The sequence below is a fragment of the Bidens hawaiensis genome, unplaced genomic scaffold (assembly GCF_021521415.1).
Source record: "Bidens hawaiensis isolate Kalapana, Puna unplaced genomic scaffold, B.hawaiensis_p1.1 tig00001087_1, whole genome shotgun sequence".
In the NCBI taxonomy this organism is placed as follows: Eukaryota; Viridiplantae; Streptophyta; class Magnoliopsida; order Asterales; family Asteraceae; genus Bidens; species Bidens hawaiensis.
In genome coordinates, this window is record NW_027491062.1 from 4,107,025 (window position 1) to 4,116,456 (window position 9,432).

The 9,432-nt window shown below is 34.3% G+C and overlaps 1 protein-coding gene across 1 annotated transcript; it reads left to right on the plus strand.

Annotated features, from left to right (window-relative positions):
- Positions 1–403: 403 nt before the first annotated feature.
- On the plus strand, positions 404–7,663 carry LOC143558106 (RHOMBOID-like protein 12, mitochondrial). Its single transcript, XM_077047020.1, has 9 exons — positions 404–481; positions 804–839; positions 1,345–1,430; positions 5,756–5,882; positions 6,321–6,431; positions 6,495–6,539; positions 6,645–6,749; positions 7,209–7,244; positions 7,574–7,663. The coding sequence occupies exons 1-9, from the start codon at positions 404–406 to the stop codon at positions 7,661–7,663; spliced, it is 714 nt and encodes a 237-aa protein (XP_076903135.1).
- Positions 7,664–9,432: the final 1,769 nt, after the last annotated feature.

Below are 9,432 nucleotides of genomic sequence, written 5' to 3' on the forward strand. Positions count from 1 at the left end.
CATATCATCTCAAACATGCTCGCGCTTTATTTCCATGGCAATCGTGTATGTAACAAGTGCACACAATGTTCATTCTTTATTGTTTTTTAAATTTATAACTACGTTCCACAGGTTGGACAACGGGTCGGGTCTAAATTTCTGATTAAGTTGTATTTTGCTGGGGCTTTTGCTGGCTCGGTTTCATACCTGGCCCATCGGGCTTTTCTAGCCCGATCATCAAAGGTACGACATCCAGACGCTAACCAATTGTGTGAAGAACCGGACCATTTAAAAGTCGTAGCACTGGTACTACGTTAACATTCTTGTTTCTCTCAGAATCTTAGATACTATGTTTGGAACATGTTTTTATTATTTTTCTTTCTTTTTTGCATGTTAGGGAGCAAGTGATGCAGTGAATGCTATCATGATGCTTGATATGTTACTCACCTCAGTGGGCATTCCAGTTTTCAACTTTACGATACCCATCAGTGTTCTATCAGCGGTAAATGAAATCTTCACGGTTTATGCAAACATGTAATTTTATAAAAAGTTACGGCTTAGGAATGGTAATTATGTATTTGCCTACACGTCACCTGTGTGAAGTGACGCTCACATCACCTGACACAGGTGATGTGATGTTTCGTTATTTAAATTCAATAGAAATTTGTCACCGCCCATTTAGGATGAAAGTTTACAAGTTTAAGAGATTTTATTATCTTAATGTGTTAATGCTATAAAATTGGCTATAATTACTGTAGTACTTGATTAGTTGAGTGATAGAAGGTTACATCTAATGATTATTTTGTTTCATGTGATAATTTCAGGGAAGGCATATTTGGAAAGATATAAAAAGAGTAAAGGTATGATCCTTAATATGCTATGATCAATTTATTTACCTTTGAACTAGTCAAAAACCTGTCCTAAAACCATCATTTTATTGTCAATTTTTGCAATTTAGAAATTTAAATCCACCTTCATTTGATATACACTAACACTAAATTATTGACAAAACAAAACGAACAAAACTATATTGTTTAATTTTGTTATCAGTGGTTTATATTTTAAAATGTTGTACTTACGTACAAACGTATCTGTATGTTGTGTACACAAATAACCATCAAACTAATGTATTCATATGTTTTTTTTTTTTTAATTTTTAATCATTCACCTAAACATGTGTAGGTTCTATACATAAAGGAAATTTGCTCATACATATTTTTTTGAATTTTAAGAGAGAGAAATAAACATTGCATCTCAACCATTTTCTTATCTAAAAAAATTAAGAGTGGATAAAGAAATGGTTTATTTTGTTCTATGTATTTAGCTGCATAGATCACATATATGTAATACTGTTTACTATTTCAGGATGATGGCGACTATTCGGGAGTTGGTCACTTGGGTGGTAGTGCAGTTGGAGTCATCGCTTGGGCATGGCTAAGAAAGGGGCGGTTGTAAATTATGTTAATTAGACTCGCTTTTATTGGAGTTGAAGTATAGTTTTTTTATGATACTTCTTTGTTTCTTTTCAAGTTTATACACCATCTGCATCAACAAACAAGTAAACATAAAGTGTTTTTTACTAACTTAATTTTGGATGATTTAGGTGGCTCCAAAGAATTTTTCCATGGTATTTACTAGAAATAAGCCGAGCATATGGTTAAGTTTTTAATCCCACCACCTAAACTGAATCTTCTTTCAAATGACGTGTTTTGACTTGAACCTGATATGCCCCGTTAGCTTACCTGACCCGACCTACCGTGTTTTCCCATGCCTATAATAATAGAATATGACTAAAAGAGTATAAGGAGTGAGTTTACAAACTTTCTCTAGATATCTACTAATACCATGTGCATTGCAAACATATTTTGAATAAATTAATATGTTAGGTATGACAACTGTAAACTTGATTACGCATTCTCTTTACATTTTAAACTCTTGCTATCCCTATTCTCTTATACAAACACGTACTCTTTAGACGGAGGTTGTTCAAATGAAAATCCGTTTCACACTAATGATATTAACAATGATCTTGATCTGTTTTGTAGTATCTTCGCTTGCCTTATGTGTTCAAAGCTCAATACACATGAACTATCTACCCTGAACTAGGGGCGGCTCAATGTTTTCAGAGGATTAAAGCGAAAAAAAAATATGAGGCCTTTAAATAAACCCTTCTTTACCTTGTCAAATCCCGAATCGATAATCAAACACGAATTAAAGGACTAACTCTTGTTTATTGTTAGGACATGAAATGTCACATGTATGTCCCCAGTTCTATCAGGTTGGTTCAACATGAAACCAACGATCGTGAAACCAAGTTAACGTACTGAAAATGTCAAACGAAGCTGATTCGATCGAATCAGTGACTGATTCGATCGAACCAGATCTCATTCGATCGAACCAGATCTCATTCGATCGAATGAGTATCTCATTCGACCGAATGAGTCTTCGGTATATAAACGTTACTTGGGAAATTTCACGAGAGAGAGCACAGAGTACACACTCACGAACCAACAGCCTACAGAAACTCTCTCTACTGTTCTTCGTGTTCTTGGTCGTTTCCTCCAATCCTAGGCGTCAAACCCCTTTAGGAATCGTACCTACGTGCCCGTTGATCACCACCGAATCGCCGTGTTAGAGGATTCCGCACTCTAACACGTTGCCCCGTGAATCGTTGGGAAACCGAGTCCCGAATCGGTCCTACATTTATATTAATCTAAAAATAGCACTCAAAAAATTTTTAGTACTACTTTTTGTCGAGCATTATAAATTATTAAACTAGTATTTTATCATCATATAAAAGTATATCATGAAACCATTGTAATGTTGATAGTAAGTTGTTATCAGTGTCTTCTTTAGGTATGTTGTTTAAAAATTTAAATTACCGTTAACGATGCTAATTTTTTATCAAGTACCTATGTAATACAAAATTGGTTATATAAGTCCCAATAAATGGACCGAACAAACATGAATTTTGACATTTAGGTGTTCGATCATTTAATTATCTCATTCAAAAATATCGATATAATAATGGAGCATTTAATCTAATTATGGGCGCGATACTCAAACGGCGGTCACATCTTTTTTCAACTATTCTCCAATAAAATAAATATACAGGTAAACAAATTAACTATATAAACATTGTTAATAATAATACAAAAAAAATACTAATATATAAGTCATTTAAACAACTTCATTGTGACGTATAATATCAAAACATTCGTTCAAAAATTTTGAAAACATGATACAACCAATAAAACATAATTTAGTCGTTAACTTCATGTCACCTTTAAATTCAATACAAAAAGCCTTACACACTATTCGCAGCATCGGTTAGTCCACACCTCAAAGTTTATGTTTAATTTTATACATAAACACATCATAACAGAAAACACATCACATTTAAACAGAAACTAAAATACAATAAAAATTAAAAATTATTAGTACTTCAAAATAATAATAAAAAATATCGACTATGGATAAAATGAAAAAAGGGCAAACAAAAACATCAAACTTTAAATCAGCTCGACTATAAAGAACAAAATAGTAAATATGATACAACCAACAAAAACATCAAACATTAGGGCATTACCTATACTACAACGCCAACAATTGAAATTAAATTACACTTGTACAATTAATTAAATAATATAAAAAATTATATATTCATAAAAGTATTAAAAATAAAATTAAATAAATCCATGTAATACGCGGGCTAAAAGCTAATTTGTTTATATTGGATGACGATTTAAATACTTGTGATAAAATGTTGTATATAAGAGCATTCTCATCCCACACCCTATCCCTAAACCAAAAATTACACTAAAACTCACTACATTTTCTCTCTCTATTTCAATTAAATAATACTTTTTATACCTTTTATCATTACCTTTTCTCTTTCCTTCACTCACAACCACTTTCAAAATATATTAAAAAATTATAGAGGATGAACAATAACTTTTCAAATATACAGAAAAATCACTATTTTTTCTAAAATATAAAAACTCTTTACTCACAACACCTTGAATCACTCTCTAAATTATAAAAACGCCCCTCACATAAAATGAGGGGTTGGATGAGAATGCTCTAAAGAGATTTATCAAATTTATAAAATTGAGATTATAGACTTCTTATTGTTTATGCAATATATTTAATTTCTTTTTTTTTTATACTTAATTCTATTTATTTATTTATTTATTTCAAAACTCAAACCTTATTTTCTTTATCATTTAACAAGGGGTTCAAAAACTAGTATAATAATAATAATAATATTTAATCTGTTCCTTCCATAAAAAGAAACGTTTGAAAAATTATTCGCTTTAACGATCATCCCACTCTCCCACTACACATACTATGCACAGGCTACTCTCCTTCAAACAACCCGTACAACCATCATCGCACCACCACCTGCCCACCGATACGCCACCGCGTCACCACCGCCCTGCTTCCACTAACCACGCCACTCTTCCACAGCCATTGCAGCCACCACTGCGGCTTTCGTGTAAATATAACGCACTACTCTCCAAACGCCAAGTAATAACGTGCAACGTTTTATTAACCGATCACGGAGAAGTTAGGTCAACGAGAGTTCAATTCCGAACACGCAATTCTCTATTCAATCAGCCTATACGAAACACTTGGTAGTTCCTAATAATCTAATATCCTTATGTTACTAATCGTCACTCATCCATATACGATTAGTCTCATTCATTGCATGTAGTTAAGTAGTCTAGGGTTTCTGATACAGACACACCTAGGGGTGCAAACGAGCTGAGCCACTCGTGAGCTGCTACGTACTGAAGAGAATATCAATAAAAAGCTCATTTAGTTATCCATCCTACAGGGCTTGAGCATGTGCTTTTAAGTTTCACCTCTTTTAGATTTCTCTATTCAATCAGCTGAATAAGTATCGAACACATGGTAGTCGTTCGTTCCTTATGTTAATCATCACTTATTCCGTGATTAATCTCATTTAATGCATATAGCTAAGTAGTCTAGGGTTTCAATCGTGCCTGATTAAATAGCCGAACTCTAATACTTACACACCTAGGTGTGCAAACGAGCCAAGCCACTCACGAGCTACTCGAGATCGAATAGATAAAAGTTCCTTTAGTTATCCAGCCAGACCTTGAGCATGTGTTTTTTAAGTTTTACCTCTTTTGGACTTCTATGTATTAATTCCACTCCGCACTGCCGAGCTCGAGCCAAGCTTAGGCTCGTTTAAGGATTTTCTTAAATTTTATATAAAAATAAAAAGTGTATTTAAATTAATTAATAAATAATAACCGAGCTGAGCCTGAGCTTGAAAAAACTACTCGCGAGCTGTCAAGCCGAGCTCGAGTTCTCATTAGCCTAGTCAAACTCGGGCTCAGGTCATTCACACCCCTAGACACACACCTAGAATAGTGTAATCTGAACAAGTCAAACAGGTTGTTATCTCATTGTAAACGTGTTAAACGGGTTGTAATAAACGGGTTAAATGGGATTAAAGGAGTTGGTACATGGTAGTTGATGGTTTAAACAGTGCAACTCGAGCACGAGGGTTACACATGACAAGTTAAAATTTGTTTATTTCATGTCATAACTGGTAACCAGACCAAATGTCTATTATTGCTATCATTATTGATGAATAATCTTGTTTATTAGAGGTTTTACTTTGTAATCAAGCAAGTTGACATAATAAGCATAATCTTCTATGGAATTTCTGATGATATTTCCAGAAACAAATCCTTTAGTTTATCGCCACTAATTATTCCGTGATTTTTATATAAATTCGTAGGCAGTTACATTCTACAAGGGGACTTGCACCTGCAAATGTTGCGGTAAAAGGCTTGATCTTAGTAAATGTGGCTGTGTTTCTGCTGTGGAGAATTGCCGACGAAAAGTTCATGATGCAGAACTTCACGGTGAGTTCTTCAGTGTTTTTTCTAACGGGTCAAAATTCAAAAAACTAGTTGGAAGTGAAAAGTTTTCTCAAATGCGCCAAATAAAAAGGGTTAGCTTAAAAGAAAACCGAGGCTGATTAAAGGCAGCCCAAAGTTGCGGTTTTCTATATAATGCATACATATATGGCATACTGATTGCGTAATATTTACTCTGGGATAAAAGAGAAATCAACACGACCCGTATGAAATGTATGTTATTTCATTTGTGCAGGTACAGCTGGAAAACTTTAATAGCGGACGGTATCATACTTTGATAACTTCTGCTTTCAGTCAATATGGCGTTATACATTTCGTTTCAAACATGCTTGGGCTTTATCTGTGTGGAAAAAGTGTACGTATCAAGTACCTATGCAACGCACATTCTTTCTTGTTTTCTGAAATTATGACTACGTCCCACAGGTTGAGCAACAATTTGGGCCTAAATTTCTGCTTAAGTTGTATCTGGTTGGGGCTTTCGTGGGCTCTGTATCTTACCTGGCCCATCGGGCTTTCCAAGCCCTTCCATCAAAGGTACAACACTCGGTTATCCAAACACCGATACACCACGATCTTATCTAACTGCTACTATTGCAGGACAACGAATCATGTGAACCAGATCGGTCCAAAGCTGCAGGACATGTACCACATTAACATTCTTGTTTCTCTCAGAATCTTAGATTCTTCATTATACACCTTTCTTGTTTGGAACATCTTTTAAACTATTAATATCTATATATATTTTAGGGAGCAAGTGCTGCAGTGCTGGCTATCTTCATGCTTGATCTATTACTCACCTCATCGGATATATCACTTTTCAAGTTCATAATACCCGCCAATGCTCTACAAGCGGTAAATGAAATCTTCCCTATTTACGCAAATGTGAAGAAATAACATATCCATGTTAAAATAATAAGCTTGCCTATATATTTCTAGCTTGTGTGATGTTGAGTGTAAACAAGGGGGTCATTGTGTGTATATAAAAAGCAGAAATGTAATTTTGTATTTGCCTACACATCACCTGTATGAGGATACAGTGATGTTTATATGGGTTGTGTTATGTACCCCTCCTAGTAATTTTAATAAATGTACCCCTCTTCCCCCGTTCCCTTACTAGATTAGTCATGTCGTCTCTTTAGTTTATTCATTTAGGGGGGGGGGGGGGTTACGTTTAGTTACAAAAACAATTTGCCACCACCCATTTTTCATGCAAGTGTATAAGTTTAACAGATCATAATGTGTTAATACTACTAATATAGCTGTAATTACTTGATTAGCTGTGTTCTTTTTTGTTTCATGTGATCATTTCAGGGGATGTGCATCTGGGAAGATATAGAAAGAGTAAAGGTATGATCCTTAATATGTAATTATCAATCTATTTACTTGTGAACAAGTACAAAACTTGTCCTTAAATCGCATATATTGTCAATTTTACGCAATTTGGATTTTTAAATCCACCTTTATTTGGTATGCATACATACATACATACATACACACACACACACACACATAAGGTGAGGTTCATTAACGAACACGGAATCATAGGGGAACAAAAATAGCAAACCTAAATCATTTGCTTTTTGATTTAGTCATTGATGTTTTTATATAATTTGAACTTCTTACATACAAACGCGTATCTTATGCGTACACACATGTATTGTTCATTGTTATTTCAGGAAGATAGTAGAATATCGGGGTCTGCTCACTTGGGTGGTGCTGCGGTTGGAATCATAGCTTGGGCATGGCTAAGGAAGGGGCGGTTGTAACTTGTAAATTCTGTTCATTAGACTCGCTTTTATTTGAGTTGAAGTATAGCTTCTATGATAATTCCTTGTTTCTTTCTAGTTTTAATTCACACAATCTACTTTTATATCAATCAACAAACAAGTAAACATGAAGTGATTTTGTTACGGTTACCGAATGCATTCAAATGGCCCGAAATCTATTCGTTTACAAAAGCTTCAATAAAATCCCGAAAGGGTTCTTTGACTTCAATTATAATCAACCATCAAAAACTAACCAGAACAAATAATACTTATAGGACTAAAAGAAAGAAAACAGATAAAACACTCAAAAACACTCAAAAGTTTTCTTTTAGTCAGGTCAGAGTTCGAGTCCAACTGAACTCGATGCTCCTACATCAGTTTTGCTTTTTTTATTCTTGTCGCACTAACTTAGTTTTGTATCACTTAGGTGTCTCCAAAGAGTTTTTCATTATGTTTACTAGGAATAAACCGCACATACGGTTAAGTTTTAGTACCACCAACTAAATTGAACCTATTTTTTTCAATCGGCAGTCGTTCACTTGAACCCGATATGACCCGCTAGCATATCAGACCTAACCTACTTGTTATGTGAGGCCTATAAAAGCTTAAATGTAAAATGCGGGCTTACAGATTTTCATCTGAATTTCATTTCATTTCGGTGTATAACTTATCACTTTGTAAATAAAAAATATTGAAACCCTTTATATTATATATATTTTCGATATGAAACTTAAAACATGATTACTTAGAACATTAAGTGTGTTTGGTTCACTAGACTAATACCTCTAAACCTATCAACAAACCTCTTAATGAGTAAGTTTCAAATGATGTTGAATGAAATTTTCGTACTTTGCCTCTCACTTGTGTTCATAAACCTCAGCTGGAACCACCGCATTTGCCACAACCACCGGTTTCTTCCGAGCTACGTTGCACCATTGTCGCAATCGCTAGTAACTAACGTCTCAAACACCACCACCATCGTTGTTCTACTTTGAATTCTGGCATTGTGCACAAGTGCTCAACCAAACAACTTTTGCTTGTAACACCAGACGTCATCATCGCTACCACCTTTACTGCTAGAGTCGCTATAGATTAATTTTGATTAATTGATCTTAATTTAGTGAAGATGTTTTGTCGGTCTTCCTGATACAAAATATTTCAGAAGGGGTAAAATAGTTATTTTATATAATTATTCAGATGTCCAACCAAATAACACTACTGAATTACATACTCTTACTCAGTCAAACCTCTTACTAACTCAACATAGCATTTACTGACGCAAAGGTGGCCAAGCAACCTTTTAGTTGTTGACCGCAAACCCACGCCCTTAATTCACACCCTTAATTTTAAATTGTCATTTAAAATATATTAAAAATATACAATTAAATAAATAAAAATATATGTACTACAAATTTCCATATATATTGTTAAGTAGTTTGAACCAGAGAGTTAACTGAACCGAAACTAAACTGATTTGAAATCGATTATGTAGAAACCGGTTTAGTACCAATTAAATCCGTAGGTTCAGAACCCGTTTGAAAATTTTCTCATCAAAATCGGTTCTAAACCGGTTAACCAACCGAAACCAATCATAACCTGACCAAAAACCTGTTTCAACCCGAACAAAACCGATCATAAACCATTTTCCACTTTTGATAACAATCATAACCTGACCAAAAACCTGTTTCAACCCGAACAAAACCGATCATAAACCATTTTCCACTTTTGATAACTAAACCGAACCAGTTTCAACCTAAACCGATTTTAAA

Bases quoted from the DNA above. Each gene is read 5' to 3' on its own strand.
- LOC143558106 (XM_077047020.1), top strand. From the start codon at position 404: ATGATGCTTGATATGTTACTCACCTCAGTGGGCATTCCAGTTTTCAAC. The intron at 6,750-7,208 runs GTAAATGAAATC...TGATCATTTCAG, and splicing joins CCGCCAATGCTCTACAAGCG to GGGATGTGCATCTGGGAAGA. The intron at 7,245-7,573 runs GTATGATCCTTA...TTGTTATTTCAG, and splicing joins AAGATATAGAAAGAGTAAAG to GAAGATAGTAGAATATCGGG.